General features: G+C 38.9%; 1 protein-coding gene and 1 long non-coding RNA gene across 3 annotated transcripts in view; one reads left to right on the top strand and one right to left on the bottom strand.

Annotated features, from left to right (window-relative positions):
* The window catches only part of LOC122970964, a 59,041-nt gene extending 36,018 nt beyond the window's left edge, over positions 1–23,023 (bottom strand). For both annotated transcript variants that reach the window (XR_006399371.1, XR_006399372.1), the window contains exons 1-2: positions 22,982–23,023; positions 14,548–14,658 (exon numbers count right to left, since the gene is read on the bottom strand). This is a non-coding gene — a long non-coding RNA (uncharacterized LOC122970964). The remainder of the gene's footprint in view (positions 1–14,547; positions 14,659–22,981) is intronic.
* Positions 4,572–6,319, top strand: rasd1 (RAS, dexamethasone-induced 1). Its single transcript, XM_044337342.1, has 2 exons — positions 4,572–4,969; positions 5,232–6,319. Exons 1-2 carry the CDS (start codon positions 4,699–4,701, stop codon positions 5,759–5,761), a joined length of 801 nt encoding a protein of 266 aa, XP_044193277.1. The 5' UTR covers positions 4,572–4,698; the 3' UTR covers positions 5,762–6,319.
* Positions 23,024–23,327: the final 304 nt, after the last annotated feature.

The raw sequence follows: 23,327 nt of genomic DNA, 5'->3' as shown, positions 1-23,327 counted from the left end.
ATGACTGTTAAAACTGATTATAACTGTACACATTAGACATATCAAACCTGTACTTTATTGTTGTGTGTCCAGCTGTAACTGTGAGCACCTGCGGAGGTGGAAAAATCTTCACCTTCAGTACATTTAAATCAACAGTTTGCATTTGATTATGAGGCATATTTACAACATTTCATGACAGTTTTTGTACCAGCTTCACAGATGAAATCCCTGATCTGTATTTCTCTCACTTTGTCTTTTATGGGTTGCCTGGTAGAAGTCGTATTTGCTCACTGACGGCAGCATTTGTTTTTCCACTCTCTGTTTCCTGTTCCACTGCTGTACTACAGTACATCAGTCCTTCCTTGCAGTGTTGTTATCTATCAGCCGGCCAAACATGACCATTGTTTTCACACGCCACCTCTTCCTCGTTACTGTCCTGCCTCTGCTCACACAGTGAAAAAAAAAAAAACACACTTGTGGCTCTGCTTATATATGTTTTTGCTTCTAGTGTGGCTGTGATGGAACGACGGAGGGAGAGCTGGATGCAGCATCAGAGAACTGTTTGAATGGTTTTGCAGTCTAGACATCAGTGATTTTTCTTTTCTACCTCCCCCAACGTTGACGCCTCTTCACTGCATCTATTTCATATCTGTAATAAGAATTTTGTGTTATCATGTTTTTATGCACTGCTCATTCTGTTTCTCTTTTTGTCTGTCTCTCTGTTGGAGCTTAAGCTGGGTAACACATTGGTGAAAGTACATATTCTCACACTCAAGAACACATTATTCTTCTTGCTCTGCAGCTGCCCCGAGACACACATATTTAAAAGACAGAGGGTCATGACTCATGAAAAAAATTCAAAAACACATTCACACAGGTGGCAAGGTCATGGAATACATAAGGTCAGTGTGCCTATTTTTCTTCAACAAGTAGCAAAGATCTTGTTTATCTGCGTAGGACGCCCCAGGAAACAACAAAAAAAAAGGAAAGTTAACAGAGGCTTTGAGCAGGCTGAGTGTCGTCGTCCACTGACTCTGTGACGCACACGATGTAGTTTGTTAACCTGATCCTCTACTGAATCGGACAATACGCTTACTTATTATCCCAGAGTCTAAAGGCTCAGGGGCCAGTCACACTTACATTGGGTTTTTTCTTTGGTGAGAACAGGAGTGAAGAGCATTTATCTGGTTGTTTAAGATCATACCGCCCAGTTAGTCACAACATACTCACAGACTGACTCACAAGTTGCATGTTTGTTTGTTGGACTGTGCGTAGCTAAACTGTCTTTCTGCAGTTTAAAGCTCCAGAATCTTTGCAGAAATTAATTGGTACGCATGTTGAAGGTCATGAAACACATAAAATCTGTGTTTGTAATTCCAGGTTAATGATTATAATGTGTTTGTAGCTTGTTCTGTAATGTTGTGGGATCTAGGCTGGATCTTAGAACATGTGTTCAGATCGTTTACTTAAGTAAAAGTGTTAATACTACCTATAAAAAATACTCCATTGCAAGTTTAAAGTCCTGCATTCAAATTTTTACTTAAAGATCTCCTCCAGATATGTTTTAAGACATAAAAATACTCTGCTTTGAACAATTATTAGTGTGAAATGTTTTTTCCACAATTAAAGTTAAATCACTTTGTTAGAAATTAATTAAAATGTATTAAAAATGACACAAATTAAATTCTCCACATTAAAACATATGCAAATATTGTTCATTTCAAACGTACAGGCAAAAAAATGTACTTAAAGTATCAAAAGTAAAATTAAATATGCAGAATTGCTCCTGTCAGTGTTATATTATTATATTATTGGATCATTATTAATGATGCATCAACATGAAAGCAGTACTTTTATGTTGCAGTTTGTTGAAGTGGAGCTAATTTTAACTGGTTAGTTTAAAATTTTAATCTGAAAAGTAACAAGTAACTGTAACTGTTAATGAAATGTAGTGGGGTAAAAGTAGAAAGTAGCATATCATTGAAATACTCAAGTACAAGTATGTAAAATGTTACTTAAGTACAGTACTTGAGTAAATGTACTTAGTTACATTCCCCACTGTGTCTCAGATAAATACCGCTTTTCAGAATGAAACTACAACTCACTTGTTGGACATTGTATCAGTATATCAAAGGGATGACAAATGGCGCATAAAATATCAGTTCAAGGGTGAGGATTAGAGGTTTTCAAACGGTGAGGCATGTCAGCAGTTGTCCGGATTTTGTCTGGGTTGGTTTTACCCACAATGTCAGACTTTGCAGTAGCCGATCGGTATCAGCTGCTACATTCATGCTTCGTCATCAGTGGCTCGTCTGGCTAACTATCTGACTAGCAGTATCCAGACATATCCATGCATGTTTGCAGTGCAGCCATTATAACCCAACACTTCTTACTATTATGCTGCTGATACACAGCTCCCTCCACCACCCATCCTCTCCCTCCTGTGCTATATTTTCTGAAATGTTGATTTAAATAAGATCTAATGTTCATGTATGTTTATGAGGGGGGATTACTTCTCACAGCTCAGATTCTTTGAGATCACAGTCTAACTGCTTTAAATGACCAGTGCCTTGATGTAAATGTCTCTGACTGAACAAGGAATTTTCAACCTTTTAATCAAAAGTTTCAAGATTGTGACGGTAGTTTCTCTCTGTATCTCTCCACTAGATGAGTGAGTGTGATGGTGATGAACTCATTTCAGCCCTTACTTTACCTACTGTAGCTGCTGTTCATAACAGAGTAGAATTTTAATATATGTCCAAGCATAAATTCAGGTTACACTGTTACTTTAATCAAACTGCATCAGAATTCTCATATTTTCATTGGTCTGTGCCACTAAGTAAGTATGTCATTCTTCACAACTGACTGAATCATAATAAGTAGCTCCGGAGAGTCAACTGTTCCTTTGCCTTCAGTCTGAGCCAGTAACTGCCTCCTCCCCTTCTCTTTACACACACTCCTTTCAATTTGTATAAAAGTCTAGTCAGTTATTTTAAAGCTTTGTTCGCACTGCCACACACATCTTTTTCTTCTCTAATAACTGTTGTTCATTATGGATGAATGACCATGGCAATACACAGCTTCCTGTCTTCTTGCATTTGGCAGCTGTGATTAAAAAAAAACAACAACCCTCCACTTGAAGACAGATGGAGGCTGCTTATATGGTCCAAAATGCTGCTGCCAAGCTCCTGATTAAGTCCCCCAAAAGGTTTCATGTTAAACCAATCTTTGATGTCTTTACACTGGCTTCCCATCAAATTCAGAATCCAGTTCAAGATCCTTGTAATCACATTCAGAGCTCTGCATGATCAAGCACCTGCCACCATTAAAGAGCTACTGCAGCTGTATAACACCAGCAGGAATCTGAGGTCCTCAAATCAGGGTTTGATTCTTGTCCTTCGCTCCAGGCTCAACACAAAAGGAGACTGTGCTTTTGAGGTTGTAGCTCCTAAACTTTGGAAATCTCTCCCATTGGACTTAAAATCTATGGATACTGTGGAAACCTTTTAAAAAGCAGCTCAGGACCAATTTGTTTAGACTTGCTTTAGTTAAATTTGTTTTGTGTAGTTCTGTTTTTGCCTTGTATTTTTAGCTGGATACCTGCATTTAATGTCTGTTGCTCTGTCTCTTATTTCTATCTCTTATTTTTCTTTTGTTTGTTTTTATTGTGAGGCACTTTGTGACGTCTGCTCTAAGAAGGTGCTATATAAATAAACTTATGATTACCATTATTATTATTATCATTATTATTATTATTATTATTATTATTATATGCTGACACATACACACAAAGCCTCTCCACATTGAAGCTTTTTCACCAGATATGTCATTTCATTGATCTGTAGAACTTTGTACCCTGAGTGCCCCCTTTTGGTCACCGTGGTAACTGCAGCATTACTCACCTCAGACAAAGCTGCTGCAGCCTCCTTCCTCTGCCTGCTGACATGAAGAAGCGGCTGCAGCAGTCACTGAGGAGATGAATGAATACATAAATCAATATGACTTTGTATACAGCAGTGGTGGAATTGTAGCCAAATCTTTTGGAGTACACTAAAAACAGTGTTCAGTGCTGCTGACTGCAAATTAAAACAATAACCACACTTTATTAAAAGGCTTCTTAAAGATTCAGGATTTCTGAGTATAAATCCAGTTTAGCAGTAACTGTCTAGCTACGTATTTGCTCAGTCTAGTGGAACTCATATCCGCTGTGTATGGTTTATATTTTGTGGAAAAGTCAAAGGTTCACCCTGATTTCACACACAGTGTACCGAACCGGGTTAAGTGCCGGAAGAAGCGTCAATTATTAACTTAGCAACACTTCTTAGAAGTTGTTGTTCCACTGTTACATGCAGTGTCAGTTGTCATATCTCATCCCCTTAATATTGTATATTCTAATGCATTTAATGATCTGCTCATTATCGCTTCCGAAGAGTTTCAGTTCAGTTTCTTCAGCAGAAATGACAGATTGACGCACCAGTGGGAGTTTGGTCCGCTTTTCCCTGCGCTCAATGGAGCAGCGAGTACCTATTGACTGAGCTGTGACGTGGACGAGAGGAGGGGTCTGCCGTGCGCTTAAATACACGCGACTCCAGTCCCGAATCCAGACAGAAACACACAGCAGAGCATCAAGACAATCCCCGCTGTATAAAGACTGCTCAGGCGTCTTTTACGCACTCGCACGTATTTAGAGAGAAGCAGTCAGCGCGCCGGGGTTTAACCATGATTAAGAAAATGACGCCCTCCGAGAGCGATTTTGACATCCCGGCAAAGAACTGCTACAGGATGGTGATTTTGGGATCCACCAAAGTTGGGAAAACAGCCATCGTGTCCCGGTTCCTGAACGGGAGGTTCGACGAGCAGTACACGCCAACGATCGAGGACTTTCACAGGAAACTGTACAGCATCAAGGGAGACGTGTACCAGCTAGACATACTGGATACATCAGGGAACCACCCTTTCCCCGCCATGAGGAGACTATCCATACTGACAGGTACTTATCCACATCTGTATCATTCCGTTTGTGCAGGATATAATGTAGTTATAAAGAATCAAAAAGCAAAGGTGATCGTGCAAAAGTGCATTTGAAATACAGCTCAGTGTGCGCACCATGCGCCTTTAGCGCATGGCTGCATGTTGCACGAGTGCCTGTTATAACCTACTGCAGGGTTAGAAATAATTCAAAGTGCATCTTTAACACTTTGCATGACTCAAAAGCAGACCAAGTTAACCAAAGCATCCTTTTCTCCTTCCAGGTGACGTGTTCATCCTCGTCTTCAGCCTGGACAACCGAGACTCCTTCCAGGAGGTGCAGCGACTCAAGCGCCAGATCTATGAGACCAAGTCGTGCCTGAAGAACAAGATCAAAGAGAACATCGACGTGCCTCTGGTCATCTGCGGGAACAAGGGTGACAGAGAGTTTTACAGGGAGGTGCAGCAAGAGGAGATCGAAAAGCTGGTGGACGGAGACGAGAAGTGCGCTTACTTCGAGATCTCCGCCAAGCGCAACGAGAACGTGGATAAGATGTTTCAGACTTTGTTTACCTTGGCCAAATTACCTCACGAAATGAGCCCCGACCTTCACCGGAAAGTCTCCGTGCAGTACTGCGACATGCTGCACAGAAAGTCTCTGAAAAACAAGAAGCTGAAGGACATTGGAGAGGCATACGGTATGGTCACTCCGTGCGCCCGCAGACCCAGCGTGCACAGCGATCTCATGTATATTAAGGAGAAAGCTGTAGGTGGCGGCCAGGGGAAAGACAAAGAGAGATGTGTGATCAGTTAAGCAGACTGTGAGGTGCAAGTGCAAGACTAATCTTTGAAAGTAGAAGGAGCCTGGTGCGTCAGCTTGAGAGGCGACCTGTGTGGCCGGCTGCGCTCAAACTGACACCGGTGGTATGGACACGCCGTGGCCGCCGCAGCGCGCTCCGGCGCAGCGCTGTTTCCAAGGACACTGACTGGACACGCGAGTCCACTTCAAAATCGCCAAAAAAAAAACATTCCCCAAGAGACATTTGAGAATGTTTGCTTGTTCTGTCAATCAGAGCCCAGTGTGTGACGTGGCTTCATACCTTGTGAGACTCGCGCATCAGTGCGTAAAATGTGTTTTGTTGACGTCATGCCTTTTACAGATCCAGAGAGGAGAGAAAAAAAGACTCTTGGCTCAGGAGCTGCAGTGTTCGGGAAAAATAATGTTGTTTACATCTTGTCATAGATTTTATATTGGCTGAGTACACTTCAATGTTTCTTTGAACTATTTTTTATTGTGAATGTATATTTATTGTCAATGTCACTTTTTGCAAACAAAATCTTAAGACATAATAATAAAAAAACAAAAAACAAATTTATTTTGCATCGTTTCTCATTTCCTCCATGTTAACTTCATGCTGCTGTTGAGCTTTTCATATAACTTGGTCCATTCAAGCCCCACATGAACACACTACAGACACACTGGTGCCCAGCTCTGCACTCAGCACTTCTGCATAGAATCAATCAATTAGAAACTATTAAATTTCACTCAGAAATATTAGCATTGTCAGGATCTTAAACCCAGAAACATGTCTCACTGATGTAAAACTGATGCGGCTGTTTTGCAGTAAATGACATAATCTAATCAAACTTTCAGCCTGCATAATTTACATCCTCAGTGCAGCGTAGATCTGTCTGTGGCATCTGGATCTAAGCAGCAATTATGGCAAACAAATAAAGAAATTATGACAAAAGAGAACTAACTTGAATCTGTGTTCAGAGATATCCAAGCTTCATGGTTATCCATCATATGGGCCTCACTAGAGATTAAAAATCAGATCTGCTTGCACCACAGTGACTCCAGGTACAGTACAATAATCCAATTCCTACACCTTAATAAATTCACATGCATGGAGTGGATCATTTTTTTCTTCCTGTGACTGAAATGACTGAAAATTTGCACTTGGGCAAAAACAAAATTGTGAATGTGTGAAAACACGCACACACACATTTAACAGCTGCAATAAAAAAAACATATGGGCTGTTCCATCTCCCAGTAGATGTTTGTAGAATGAGTTTGGCCTGTTTTACACCAAATTTATCCTTTTCATCCTTGAGTCCACCCGTGCATTTTAATAAGAGGTTGTACAACAACACACAAAAAAAAACCACACACACAGTGCGTAGGATATTTGTTACACCCTGCAGCTAAAACACAGCACACATTTTGTTCTCATCTTGGTTTTAATTCTGTTTTATTTGCACCTGCTTTTATAAGTTCAACATTTTCCCCCTGAGATGAACCAGAAACACAGTGTCCAGTACTTTCTCTCTCTCTGACGTGCCAGCTCCTCACTATCAGTAATACGCCTGTATACTCTATCCTGTCAACTCACACACACACACACACAGAACATCCTGCATCATCCTCTGTCTGTATGTGTGTTTGTGTGTGTGAGAAGTCAGGGACACAGCACTGTGCTATAACACTGCCCTCTTGCTAATCAGTAACACTATGTGCTCTACTCCTTGCTGCATTCATTATGAAGATACCCGATTACACCGTTCATTAATATGCATTGTTGTCTCCATTAGCTGAAGAGAAACCTTTGCTTTCGTCCTGATGAAACCTGTGTCGATCTCTAACGCTGCTGCTCCACCACTGAAGCTCGGCTCTGAGCAAATGAGCAGAGCGTCAAGGTCTGCTTCAAGGTGAGAATGTAGCATCTCTAAACAAGGCTTTTGTTTTTTTTAAAATGGAATAAGCTACCTGTCAGTCTGAAAACCTGCAGAGATTTCCATATTTTCTCCCATTAAGTTAAAAAATGTATTTTAAGTAACCAGTCTTGTCCGCATTAATCTGACATTCTGCATTGTATTTATTCTTATGAAGTGTGTTACTGTGTGTGTGTGTGTGTGTGCGCACATTGTGTCTGCGTGAATGTCGATAGGTTGTCCATTTGTAGAGGAGATGATAGGTTTTGCTCTGTGTTTTATTATTTCTGTTTACCTGCCCGGGAACACCAGATAGAAATGAGCTAGTAGCTAAATCTGGTACAAAGCATCTTTTCTCTTTGTTTGAGATGAATGTATTTTCTACATGGTCTCAAGACAAGACTCAAACTCAAAAATATTTTAACAAGATCACAATTTACAAACTTTACACTCAGCAAATCATCGTGAAACAGTCAGAGCATCAATTTTTTACTACCACCATCAGTATCCCAAAAAAAGCATCAATGTTGTACCAGCGTGAGTGCAGGGAGAGGAGGGCTAATGTCACAGTGTAGATAAGTACAGAATGTGCTGAAGGACAAACAGTGCAGGAGCAGAACAATGAGAGGTATGGGTTAGCGCAGGAATTCATCTTTGGAACGCCTCACCAAATATTGTGTCCATCAAGACACAAAGAGGGAATTTTTTTACTAAAGAGATTGTAACTGTGGAAGATATCCACTTTATTTGACTAACTCAAATGGCCGAATCCTCATATTAGCTTTAGAGAAATTTTTTAATAATTTTTACTATTTATTTTGTCCCCCATCACTTACATCATAAGCACATTTTTAGGGGATCTTCTAATGGCCAGTATGAATAGGAGGAATGATTACAGTGAACAAAACCTGTTTCAGTGTTCAGTGTTCATTTGGGCTCCTGACTGTTGTTTTAAGATTGACTTGAAAAATTGTGAATCTATCCTTTAAGCACAGAGCTTTAGCCCAGATGTAGTTAGCCTAGCTTAGCATACAGGCTGGAAACAAGGGAAACAGCTATCCTGAAGAAATAGTTGCAGCACACAAACTCCCCCTAAAACCACAAATTGTCACTTTACATTTATGTTTGAGTGTGGATAAAACAAACGAGATACAGCATGTTAATTAGTGAGCTTTATGGTGTTTTGTTTTACTTTGGACAGAGCCAGGCTAGCCTTTTCCTTTCTTAAAGGTGGGCTAACCACATCCTGACTCCAGTTTAATTCTTAACACAAAGAGAATTGTATTGATCCTCTCATTTAACTCTCAGTGTGAAAGAAAGTCTATTTCTTTCTTTAACCACAGATCCTCTATTTAAAGTAGAAATTAAAATAATTCCTTTCCCTTAAATTACATTTCTTCATCAGCATTATGTTATTATGTCAATGGGTCCATACTAATATTGTGCAGTCAATTTTTTTTTATTCAGAACCACAAAAACTTTATTTTACATTGTAGTGAAGAAATATGTCAATATTTATATTTTATGAAATAGTGCAGGCATGAAGAAAAAACATGGATTTGAATATTTCACTCAGTGTAATCATCATGTAGCATCAATGAAGAGCTGGAACAAGCTGATACAGAATACAACACTAGACAGTGTGGAATAAGATATTAAAGGTATTAAATCTAGTGCTATTCAGACAGGCAGCCATGCAGCCTCTAGCGCCCCCAGTGGATGATTGGGATCATGTAACAGTTCACATTACAGGTAGACTGAGACTAGAAAGGTTCTATCAGTCCCATATCAAACCAGCCTTCTGCTCTTTTATCACAGCCAACATGCAATAAAGGCTATAATGATTTAAAATGAAACAGAATACACTCCAGGAAACAAAAAATAAGAAGAGCAAAAATGTATTATTGTAACCACTGACAGAGAAGAATAGTAAATATACTATATAGTAAATATATAGCAAAAAAAGAAGGAAGAACAAGGTTAAGAAATACAAACTGATAAGAAACCTGAGCAGGATTTTCTGTGTGTATTTTAAGATAATTAAAAGTACCAAAACAACCATATAAAAATACAAATGTAAAAATATTAGTATAGTATTTTCTACTGTTTAAGTAAAACTACAGAGGTGTTATCAGCAAAATTGTCAAAAGTAAAAGCACTGGCTCCTGTGACTGATCTATTAATATATAGTCCATTATATGTTTAAACTGCTCATGATGTTTCCTGCAGTTTACTTCAACTATGGGTTGTTAGCAGTTCAAACGTCTTTAGAGTACCACTACAGTTAGTAGCCTACTTACTTCCTAAGGGTCAAAAGATACATCTGAGGGGTTGTGAAATGATAACTCAGGTAAAGTAAAGAGGAAAAAACAAAAGTTCTGCTGAACTGTGAAATACTGGATTATTTTACCTCTTAGGTCTCAAACAGTTATTCAATGAAATCATCTGAAAAGTTTAGAGCCGAAACACTTTATGTTTGAACTGCTAACAACCCACAGACATAAATTATGACAAGGGGCTCCAACTAAACACCTGAAAAATAACTATAACTGACCGACAAATGTAGTGGAATAAAAAGTACAATATTTCCTTCTGAAATGCAGCAGAGTAGAAGCTGAAAGTAGCATTCAACAAAAATACTCCTCCTAATCCTACTTAAGCGCAGTACTTGAGTAAAAGTACTTAGTAACTCTCCGCCAGTTAAGGGATAAGGGGAAGGATGGGAATCATCTCTTTTAAGAATAAGAAGAGTTTAAGCTGTTTCTGTGCTAAACAGGTGGACTATGTCAGCTGCCACTGCTCATGATAATGCTTTGAAGCTAATGACAAGCACAGTTTCCCCACAGTTATGAATTAAATAACACAAAGTGATCCAAGAAATGTTGCACTAAGAAAAAGGAATAAAAAGTCAAACATGACTCATGGAGTTATTCTTGCACACACACACACACACACACATCTATACTGTAAGAAACAAGAAAATAAAGCAAAAAAAATGTTCACATACAAGGCCTGAGCTAAATGTGTGTGTTTACCAGGGAATGAAAGGGCACTTCTGTGACACTTTGATTTCCACCGCTCAAACTGAGTTGACCTCCACTTCTAGGAATTTAATGTCACTGTAGAAGCAAGAGCTTTAATGAAATATTTTAATCTACTTACTATTTTATTAAAAGCCTTACATAAGTCATTAAAGACACACATGGCGAGAGAATGGAGATGTAATTGCTATATTGGTGACTAATGACACAGTGAAGGTCTGTAGGATCCTATTTATGCAACACGCTGTCGTAACTGACCTTAAGTGCGTTATAGCAAGGTTGGGGACATCAGGAAGTTAGCCAGAGAGCTGAGATGGTCTAATGCACGCAGTGGTGTCGTCACAGTTATTCTGGGAGAGAAGGAAGCAGAGCCGAGATGCCATACTGCAGCCTGGCGATCTGAGGAGAGTAATATCTGGGAACATTCAGCAATCTGCCATGTTTGGTGATTGCTTTGCTTTACCGTAGGTGTACTCGCTTTCCATCAAACAATCTGGTTGATGTCCTGCATCTCTGGGCTGACAAGACGTCCCTTTGTTCTTTTTCATCAGGACGCTTTTCATTTCTGCTCTTTTATTCATCCAGTATTTTGATTTTATCCTGTATCATATGTCTGATTTAATGCCCTATCTGTGTTGTCAATCACTCTGACAGCTGCATCACTTGTTGACCCCATACTGAGACCCTCATTAAGTTAACAGTCCGTTCTGTGTTGTTCCCAGAAACCCTCACATGGTACTGACATGTGGAGATTAGCTATCTAGCTGTTTTATGCATGCTGATAGGGCACATCTACAAAATGATAGTCAGTAACTGCTCAAATTATTACTTTGTAACTCAATTTACCAGATTAAAATCAGAGATTCTGTATTTCAGTTAAAATTGCAATAATGTTTTGATGGTTTTTTGGCCTCTATTCAGGGCTGAGGAACACTGACATATCTTCACTGCAGGTGGATGAAAGAAGTGTGAATCAAAACTGTAGAGTGGAATAACAATTCACTGTGTATTAATGAGCCACACCTCTCATATTACAGCACTCATCTGACTCATTGTTAATATAGATATATACTAGAGCAGCAACTCCAGGAAAAGCTGCAACTAACTGGACACAACACCACATTTGGCCATTTATCCACAGGAATGACAGACATTTATCAAGCAACTGTTTGTTGAACAATACTGAGATTTACTGATTATCTCTGTAAATGTTTCCTTGCTCTGGATAAAGATGGCACTACATAAAATAAACAGAAAATATTTATTTTCCAAGAAGCCTAATTAAGTAAGAAAAACTTCACTTCATATCAACATGGGTCTGATTTAACATTTTTTTTTTTTTTTTTTCTAGCGCTGCTCTTTGACATGGTCATTCTGGGGTTGCCGTGGTATTATTACTTAAACGCTGCTGCCGTGTGAACGCAAAGCGACATCACTATCCACCATTTCCTCTGAGATGGGAACCAAGGGAGCAACCCTTGTATTCATTGGCAACCTCCTTGAAATTAAATCTTCTAATAACAGGCTGGTCAACTGGAAAACCATAGCCTACAAACCTAATTTGTTATTGAGCCATAATTAAATGAAAACTACTCCAGAATGTTCAGTGACCTTTGAGCCTTCGCTGTCATGAGCCATGTTACGTAACAATTGGCTATGAGAAGATGGTAAGGAAAGTTTTCTAAGAAAGTGAAAATTTAATTATCTTGTCACTCTGATAATTACAGATTTCGTTCCAGATGTAGGAGACACCTTTATTTTCAGTTTGACAGGATTGGCCTGTGGACACTTCTTATACAACTCAGGCAAGTGGACCCAACTATCACCTCTTACACAAAATGATTTACTGATACAGGGATGATGAGTACCTCGGTCTCTGGCAGGATAAGTCTTAATCCGTAATGTATTTATGTTTCAGCGGAGCAGACTCAGACATGGCTCAGACATGCTGAGATCCAACTGATAGGACTGGTCTCGATTACACAGTGACATAACAAATGAAACTTTCTCTTACAGCATGGTTTGATTACTTAAAGATGTTTTTCTGCTCTGTCATCTAGCAGTTTTAACTTTTTAAATGCTTGGGCATGAGTCTAGTAAAAACATTAGGTATGCTGAAAAAGTGAGTCACTTTAACGCAAAAAGACACGACGGTTATCTCACTACGTTGGACCTTGTAACATTTCTGTAACATTTTCAACATAGCACAAGTAAAGACATAAGAGGAATGTAAAGGCAACAGCAGAATGAAGTAAAATATGCAAAGAGAGAAATTACAAGGTAATCATTTGCCTTATTAACTCTTACATGGGCTACTGTTCAGGTCAAATGTGACCCTTTTTCACATTTGAGAGAAGAGAAACACTCTAAACACAATTATGTAACATGAAATTTTATAAGTTTTACGACCTTTCCATTTTCCTATTCCATTTTTGTGCAACTTACACATTTGTCTACAATTTGTCAAGTATTGTGGGTAAAATCTGACTTGTATTTATCAAAAAATTCAAAAATCGCAATTCAAAAATTTTGTTACATTCTGCAAATCCAATAACTTTAATTGAAATCATTATGGCTGTGATATTCTCCTGTTTTATGTATCATAATACCATAATATAGTGTGATTTTGTAGCTTTATATAACTAAATCTGTATAATCCAAAAAGCAAGCTGTATAAGTTTGAATGCAAATGAAATAGGTGATTCGACACTTCCCATGAATTACCTGTTAATATTTGTCTTTCGCTTAATTTGATCCAGACAAAATATTTTTGAATCTTTTTGTCGAGGAGTACTGTGATGAAACAAATGGAGACATAAAACATAGAAGGTGCCTTTTACAGACATGTGCAAACGTCGCAAATGAACAAATTGTCATTCACTCTGTTGGGTATCAGAATCAGGCAGCAGAATCCTCTAATAAATGATGAAACTGTGGAGAAAATGTATTAGTTGATTAAGCTCACTGTGAGAAGACGAGGTGACTTGTGCTCATGACAGTCATTAATTAAGGCTTCAATCCATCAGTGATGCAGACTGTGAGAGAACAGCAAACACTCTTCCTCTCTGATATCATTACTTTCTAACTCACTGTTCAGGTTATCAGGTACACCTGCTGCCAAATATCACCATAAAGGCCCTGTCATGTCTGAGCAAAGCTATATAAAAGTTATATAAAGGAACATTTATAAATGCCAACTACTGTAGGTCTGAATGACAAAAAGCCATTACTTTAACATATGAATAAAGCCAGTAATTTTCCATATCCCGTGTCTGAAAAGGGCGTAATTGCCCCAGCAAAAAGACCATGTATATGAACTGACCTTTCAAAAAGAATGGATGCCAGGTCAACATCAGTAGAGTAGTTAAAGCTGGGCTCATAATTAAATATCCTGTCTTAGATTTAACATTACCTGTTACAAACTCATGAGCTTGGATTTTCTTTCTTTCTGTGTCAAATTCAGTTGCATACACACTCAGCAGTTTTCAGATCTACGGATGCCACTTCCTTCTAGCCCTTTTGCTGATTTGGGGTTAAATGCTCATTTTCAACAGTTTTATGACTTTGCATGTCAAATTTCTCTGACACTCAGTATCTCAGACTTAGTCTCTCCAGACCCAGATTAAACCTTACACCTCCAAGGCAGTGATTTCGTCAGTGATTTTACATACCCTGGATTAATTGCAGACAGGAAGAGTATACTGTCACTCTATTGTGTCATGTGCATACATGCGGTCATATCATGTATGTATGGGTCTAGTCACATCCTAGCCATGTGCAAGCCTACACATCAATGCACGTGAGCCTTTATTGTGGATATGTGCATGTAGTGTCATACATTTCAAACCTCTTCACTGATTGATTCGTTGGTTGGTTGACGTCTAGCAGCATCCACCCACATCCTCCTCCGGACACGGCAGCACATGATCAAGTTGACTCTGGTTAGTATGTACTGTAACTGAACAACAGGAAGAAACCTATAGTTAAACAGTGACAGGATTTAATGTTTTGTAGGCTTGTACATTTTTGCCCATATGTTTTGCACTAGGAAACATACTGGACCAGATAGGTAAACTGTAAAATTTGCATCTCTGAGACAATAAAGCGCTATCAAGTGTTAAAACAATCTAATTATGTACAGCATATAGTGCTAAATGTTTGGTGAACTAGTAAAATAAACATAAACAGAATCACTTATGGAGCCTTAACTCTAAATGACACAGTTTTTCCCTTAATATTTCTGTCTCTCTCACTTACACAGAGACAAACCTTAAAACAGGAAGACACACAGTGGCACAAAAACACACCGACACCAACACATGCTCACAAACAACCAAACACACACACGTGAGAATTGCCCACAAATCTAATTTTGCAGCCATCTGCAGCAGTTCTGATTGTCCATCATAATAGACCACTGCCTGTTTATCTGTCAGAGTCCAGACCCAAGACAAGGTCTGTCATTTACATTTAACACTCTGTTGCCACCGATGTAACTGCTTTTATTTGACACATTTGAACACTGAACATCATACTGCAATTCAGCACCAGTTAAGGATGTTGTGTTTGGTGTCTGGTCATATAACATCCTCATATGGTTTTGATCTAATGAAATGTGCTTCAGATACACAGGGAAAACATTGACTGGAGGTTCTCTGCAGGACATAAATTGATGGAATTGCTGTTTCCAGTCTTATAGCCTAAAGGCAATGGACAGACAAGATGTACTGGAGTAACCAACTACATTAAGCCTCGGAGGACTGGACTGATATGTTGAAAGCGCGCTGCACTCACTAATTTTTCAGGCTGTTCATATGATGTTAAAGATAATACAGTGTTTTCTTAAATTATGTCAGAAAAATACGTATCCACTTACCTCTGTCCAAAATCAAAACACAACTGCATTAAACCTGATAGCAGTTAGCTAGCAGGTATTGCCGAAACAACATCCAATATAGCAACACAACTGTATTAAAAAGAGCTCATTTAAAGCCTTAGCTGTTCTTATCGGCGATTATCCTGACATTCACGCAGAGATGCACATGCGAAGTCTGAATTTTGATGAGAAACGACGCAATTACCAATTTTTTGGTGTGTAATGGAAAAGTATTATAATGAATAGTGTAACGAACTACTGTTTGCAGACAGTAATAAGTAAAGTAATAATATTACTTTTGAAAAGAGTAATGAGTATAAATTACATTTTTGAGTAACAAGCCCAACACTGGTCCTGACATGTGCCAGGTTCTGTACCATGCTAATAATGACTTATCCACTTTAGGTGTTGTAAGGACTCTCTTAGACTCTGGCAGTTATTTTGGGCAAACACGTCTTTTTTTCCAGAACCTTCTCATCTATTCAACCCTGCAGAAAGTCTCCACTCCACGCTGCTCTTGCAGGACCGTCATGCCGGTTTGTTCTTGGATCGACAGCAAACAGAGCAGCAGTGATGAGAAAAATGGGTCTATTACTAATGGGTAATGGGTATTACGAACAGCTTTTTATGAGAAACAGATGATTTGTGTCTTGCGTGTGAGGATAATCTGCTCCTCCAAAGGCTTTAGATAGGAGCGGACAAGACACAGGAGTGAAGATTCAATTACTGATGACATAAGGCGCTTTCATCAAGGACCCTTCTAATATGAGTTTGTGTGTGTGTGTGGAGGCTGATCCACTGACGCACATCACTCAAACAGAAACAATACAACGAGCATCTTACGGCCAGGTCTGGTGATGGATTTGATGTGCCATGGGTGGGCGATGACTCAAGGGTTTGAGGGACTTAATTGCCATGTTGTGGTGCATGTGCCAACTGTCCCACATGTGGCTGTGGTTAGTCACTCTGGAGTTCTATTAATGCTTGCTGTTTTTGCAGATCTTCAGGTCGATTTCAGAGCTTTATTCCACAGCGAGACAGAATGTCCTCCATCTCATAGAGCGCTGCTTTGATAAAATGATGATGATCAAATAAAAACAGCTCGTATGAATGGAAAATAAGGATATGTGGTGCTTGCTTTACAGAAAGATTACACTTTTTACGGACTGGAACATTTTGAGCAGCCTGCTTTTAATTCCAAGCAAAGAAGGGAAATGCTTGTGCCATTCTTTCCCCTGCTGTGCTTTATTAAATCAGAACTGTAAACTGTGCTGTATCACACAAGAGTCATGGTCAACTTATATGGCAAAAACATCTATTATATATTATTTTCTTGGGTTTAGCATGCTTTAAGTGTAGAGGTTAGTATCTTAGTAGAGGTTTGTATTACATATACTGGTATTGCCTGTAAACTCAATAATTTAAATTAAAAATGAAACCCCCCAAAATCCACCTTGGTCCTCAAAAAAAGTGTACAGTATATCTGTTAGCATAAATAACAGTGGCACCCCCCTACCACCAGGCTAGGCTGAGCCAGAGAGCTGATAAAATGCAGCTGAAAGTGCCAGTGCTGGACTCAAAAACAAATTAATCATTTCAGAAAACGTATTTTAAACTTGTTTACAGCAAGTAGAAATTCAGAAGCACATTATTTTGTTCATGATATATAATTAAGTAAAGTTAATTTGTGCAATGTGTTACAAAAAAGTGTACGCATGGTATATCAAGGCTGATGATTTTGGTGTCCATCACTTATATTTTCTCTTCCTGCTCCTCTGGACAAAAAGCCATACTGATTTGTTCAGAACACCTAATCATGGTCTATTTTACACCTGATATGCAAATATATAAACAAAATGAACATCCAGGAACAGCAGTGATAACTGACCAACACCCCCCACAAACATGGCATATTCCTTTAAAGAAATGGAGTAATTTAGAACAGTGCAGTTAGCACCTCTCTCTAGTGGATTAGCTTTGACCTAAAATAGAGCTTAGGTCATCTGTTGCACACCTCTGAGGTCACTGTCTTTAGCATCTAACAGGTTCCTATTATCTGGGTCAAAGCAGGATTTCACCAGTTGCTTTCCTACTATTACACAATTATGCAATTTTAGAGATGGTGTTGATAAACTTGACACCATGTGCTAGCAGAAAATGGTGCTAATGGGGTTTAAAGGATGTCAAAAGCACAATGGGAAGCTGCTGTATTCAGTTTACAGGATTCATGACCTTAAAAAGTTCAAGGTAAGGTTGTAGATACCAGTAACCAAATAGTATTTTCATAGAAATAAATGTACATATTGTAATGTTTGTTAATATGCAGAGACCTGGATCATTAGCATTAGCTGTGTTAGCCACAACAAACAGAAAAAGACAAGAGCAGCATTTACAAAATCATCCTTTTCACATTTCCACCCACACGGGTAAACTGTAGTCTATCAAGTGAAGTGCAGTGTAGGAATTTCACAGCAATACACAATTTGCACCTGAAAAAGGACAAAATAAAAAAGATGTTGTAGATGACCAATTTGAAAGCCCTCCTTACTTGTGTTCCAGTATTAAAGTTACATAAATATGATTTGGAGACCTGAAACTTTCAGTGCACATACACTGAGAATGGACTTTTCAATAAAGTAGGAGACATCTAGTGGTTTTTCAACATGGGCAAATGAGTGGATGTAATTTCAAGACAATTTCACAAAGCAATTATTTGAGGAAAAACCTCATCAGACACAAATTACTATTCAAAGCAAAGTGTTTTTATATGTCTTAAAACATATAGTAGCATATTTAAACAGCAGCAACATTTCTACCTAACATTCACTAAAGACAGCTTTCGATGAGTGTTTTAATTGAAAAGACACCAAATAAGATGCTTCTGTACACACATTTGGGATTTCTCTCTCTCTCTCTCTCTCTCTGTTTACGTTATTCTGTATTGTGCCAGTGTCCCTGCCAGTAACTAAATGATCATCTGTGATTAATCAGTAACTCCTAGCGTGATATTTCTCCCTCGGTAAATACTTAAAGGTGGATGTTTTTACAGGCGGGGACAGGATATCCTACAACCCATGTGCCAATGTTTACATCTATAAAGTGAGGTGGCTATGAATTGTTGTAATGTTACACATTCTTGGTTAAATCAAGGAATTTATACAGCAGACACCACTGGTATGTCTCAAATCAAGCTATTAGGTACGGTTTAGTACAGACATTCATCAACAGGCAAAAGTGTGAAAAATATAAAAATGATAAGATGCAGGGAGGATCCTGTGAGCGGCTGTAACAGTTCACTGTAGGTCAAGCTCACATATACACACAGCTTCATTTGAGTGTTATGTTTTTCCTCCTCACCCTCCCTCCATCTGTCACACCTTTGTTTTCATTCAACCTCTCATATTGACTCACCACCTCCTCAGCATTCGGTCCTTGACAACTGCCAGTGAGCAGCACTTCTTGACTGTCATTAAGTTTAAAAAGCCGCTGTCCTTGAATTATAAAACAGTGTTATATGTGATATAAACTCATTGATAGGTTGCTGCTGCAGCAAAGATGTCATTTCGAGTAACACAATAGATGACTGACAGTTTCCTATTTCACCCAGATATCAATATAAATCCTTCCTACACCATTGTCTTACTTGGGCTGCTGGTCTTTGTTTCTAAATTTCCAACTGGAAAGACATGGCAGCTGTTTTGGAGATGGAAAATTTCTCCTCTGGCAATTTCAAACCATGCAGATCATGATACATTTGGCATCTGGAGCCCCTAAATTAAACTGTTTTTAAAGAGTTTCAAGAGGTGGAAAGTTGCATTATCATCTAAACTCTTGCCATTGTTCACTGATTGCATAGGGACATAGCTGGATTTATAGGTCTATAAATATTTAAACATTTATCCACAAAATTTTCCCCCCATAAACCAACAGTAACCTCTTATTCATATAATTGCACAAAATTTATCAAAATGTAGTCATTACCTGACTGAGAATACCTCTGAGGTTAGTATGTATAGACTGTGTATCTGTTAAGTTTCCATCTATTATTCCATCCTATGATTTGTGCATATTTTTGATCCCTGAATATCACAATGTTTGTCTTCACCTATCAATAAAAACCTTTCAGTGTACTGGTTCTTTGTTTCTGACAGCTAACTGCGGTTAGCTTAAAGGTGCGGCAAGCTCAGACTGTATATAAAGATGGACGTAGCGAGGTGTAACGTCACTCGTTGGTTTGCATTGGAGCTGATTTGAAAACCGCAGTTGGTGCTTATGGTTGTTGCCATCTTTTCTGTTTGGAGCCAGGACCTTCCAAATAAGGAATGCAGGGTGTGTCACATCCTGCCTGGACTTTGTTTTTGTTCTCTTGGTTTTCTCTGTTTCCCTTGTATGTTCCTCCTGTGTTTATGTACACCTCCTCTCACCTGACCTGCATTACCCTTGTTAGCCCAGCCCTGCTCCTAGTGTCTTCCCCGGTTTATCAGCTACACAGCTCAGTGTGTTGTGTCACCTGTTGTACTTTAGTTCCTGTTTTACTTTGAAATGTTTTCTCCTTGTGTCTTGTTAGCTTTACTTCCTGGGTTTTCCAACCTTTGTTGATTACCTCATGTGTTTCACCTGTGTCTCGTTTCCCTCACCTGTGTTCAGTTTGCAATCACACCCTATTCCAGTTTTCAGTTTGGTCTTTGTCGAGTCGTCTGCGTTCGTTCCTGTGGTTATGGTCAGTGTTCCTGTGTCTCAGTGTCTCCTGTGACTTTTGAATTACTTCATTAAATATTCTGCATCGTATCCTGCCTGCCTGCCATCTCCTGCATTTGGGTCCACCTGCTCCACTCACCATCCTGGCAGTACGACTCAACCCAAACGTGTGTTTTATTGTACATGAGTTCATGTTCCGTACCGAATATTGAATTACTGTCTTTTGTGTTATTTTCCTGTTGCTGAGGAGCTGGAGTGTGCTGTTGTATTTACATGGAGGTATTGCTTTTATTGGTCCCCCGTCAGAATAAATGGAGATCAAGTCCAAACAGATGACGGTATCATGACTAACACAGTAGTTACAAGTGCACTTAGATACTTCTTAACAACTGCTCACTTATACCAGCAACATTACATCAGCCAGGCCTGAGATTCGACCCTTGCGATCACATTGCAAGCGTTTTTTCTGTAAACACTGTGCAACTGCTGCCCATCATATGATCTTTTAACTGATGCAAGACACCAAACACCAGTGAAATAATCCATTCCGCTTAATATTAACAGGTGGTGGCTGAAATACTGGCCTCATGCACATATCTGTGATCCTATTATTAAAATACTACAACTGCATTTACACTGCTAATACACAGGATGCAAAAACACCAACATCTTTCATTTACAGTATCTTATCACCAGGATTGTGGCCATTATGAAATGAAAATCATCATGTAGGGATATTGTTTTTTTTAAGAGAGAAAAGTTCAGATTTACAATGACAGTGGTTGGTAGGGCAACAGTACTGCTCCTCATCACATTTCAGTCAAAAGTCATTTTCATTACTTTGAATGCGAAATGCGAAGTGTGAGTGAAAAGAAACAGAGCAGATGGATGTATGAAAATGGCAAAATGGGCCGACGTCTCACGCTCATGTATCTGTGTAAATTGATAAGTCATAGCAAATCTCTCTCTCTGTTTCCCTGCATGCACCAATGATACACATCAGTCTCATCGACATACACCCCTCCCTAACTCTCCCTCCTCTCGAGTGCAGAACAAACAATTATCAATAGTAAGGGCCTAATCGCTCCACATGAGCAGGAGGATTTTGTGTCACGAGAGATGAGGAGCTCTCCTGCATGGTGACCTTTCGAATCAGAGATGAATAAGAGCGCTGGATTTTTGTGAAGTAAAATGGCAGGATGTAATGCTGCTGTTCTATGAAAATCAATGTTTGACTTCAGCATGCTGTTTTATTCCTTTCCTGCGGGATAAACAAAACATTGAAAGTCTGTTTTGAGCTGGTAAAAATCTCTTAATATTGTGTCACAGCTATGCCTAGCCTGCATGGTCTTTCAAGACCAGCAGGCTCAGAGAACCATGTGAAGTCCAAAAAATAAAGAAGAAACTTAAACAACTTTCACAATCGAAGCCACAGAATGTCATTGTCTATAACAAAATTCATGAATTCAAAAAACATTTATTACCGGAGAAATTTAAACTCCAGTTAAACAATCCATTTTGTTCTCTTTGCCAGGATTTTAAGAAAAAGTTAGCAAACTTAAACACATTAAAATTTGAATTTTTCATCTGTACACCAGAATATTTCAGGGCTTTGTCAAGCCATTTCACAGGGGAAAAAAAAACCTCTTTTTAAATCATCAGAATTTGTACAGTTGAAAAGAAAATGGGACTCACTTTCCACTTCCTCCACACAGCTCACACAACTGGTTTTCCTCCTGAATACTTTTGAATCACCCGACATTAATGGCCAGAGGAAGAATAATTGTGCATTTTTCTTCAAACTTCAATAACAAAGTTACTTTTAATAAAGTTAACATTACAACACAAATAATTTCTGTAGATGTACAGCATGTTCATCTCTTCACAAATTAATTTCCCATGGCAAACTGTGTGATTTACTCCACATAAACATCCTGTAATTTATTTTCAAAAAGAAGGATTGGGTTGTATAAAGATTTAAATTCAGTACTGATAGGTGACAGAGAAAATGTAGTTTTGAAATAAAACTTTGGACATTAGAACTATTTTTGCTTTCTGCTAAAATTTGTCCCTAAAAACTGTGATGTCTTTGCAGAGGTGCTGACTGGCTGTTTCGGAGCTCAGAGGCAACACAACGGGGATATCATACTGTGGAGTGACTGTACCAGGAGGATTTTTTAAGTACCTTGAGTTTTCTTGTAAACAAACAAAAGATATGATAACACTCACTGTTCTTCACTAAAAAAGCATTGTTTGCATCCTTGAGCTCTTACAAATGTGTTAAATGCATTTCCTTCCTCAAAAAAGCATTTATATTTTGAAACTTGCGATGTTTAAAATTATGTTTGCTAGCTTGCGGTCTACTTGTTTACGGCTAACAGCCCGTACCGAACGTCCGGTCGTCGCCGTACATCGTCGGAGAAACACTGATTTTTACGTAAAACTGCTTTAATTAGTATTTTAACGATTTTAATCTGCATGTGCGTTTGTTTTTGGAGAGGGGGAGACCTCTGTGGATAATTCGGCTCCCGGGAGAAACCGGCCGAACGTCTAGATCTAAAGTTATAAGAGAAATAAACCGAACAAGTGTTAGCAGCCGCTCGGCTAACAGCCTGTACCGGACGTCCGGTGGTCGCCGTACATCGTCGGAGAAACACTGATTTTTTAAATTTTTTTTAGGTGAAACAGCTTTATTTAGTGTTTTTACCTGTAATCACCGGGTCCATTTGTTCTGGAGAGGAGAATACCTCCGCGGGTAATTCGGCTCCCGGTAAAAACATCCTGAATGATTAACACTGGAGTAATCCTATCCCGGTGAAACTGGTTATTTAATGACGAAGACAACAACTCCCATGATCCCTTGCTACTTCACACCGTCATCACACTCCGTCTTTTGTTATTGTTTTGATTGAGAGACCCCTAGCGGCTGAAATTACATATTGTGCGTTTAAAATATCTCCGTCTTCATGCTCCGTCTTCGGGTTTGGTAGTGACTTTGTGATGGGTTTTATAAGCAGTCCCATTTCTCAGTAAACTCTGATTGCTGAATTCTC

This window comes from Thunnus albacares, chromosome 20, assembly GCF_914725855.1.
Source record: "Thunnus albacares chromosome 20, fThuAlb1.1, whole genome shotgun sequence".
Classification (NCBI taxonomy): Eukaryota; Metazoa; Chordata; class Actinopteri; order Scombriformes; family Scombridae; genus Thunnus; species Thunnus albacares.
Note: the sequence above shows the minus strand (reverse complement) of the source record. Positions and strands in the feature narration are given on the sequence as shown.

Coding starts and splice junctions, on each gene's coding strand:
- rasd1 (XM_044337342.1), top strand. CDS start 4,699: ATGATTAAGAAAATGACGCCCTCCGAGAGCGATTTTGACATCCCGGCA. Junction 4,970..5,231: donor GAGACTATCCATACTGACAG/GTACTTATCCAC, acceptor TTCTCCTTCCAG/GTGACGTGTTCATCCTCGTC.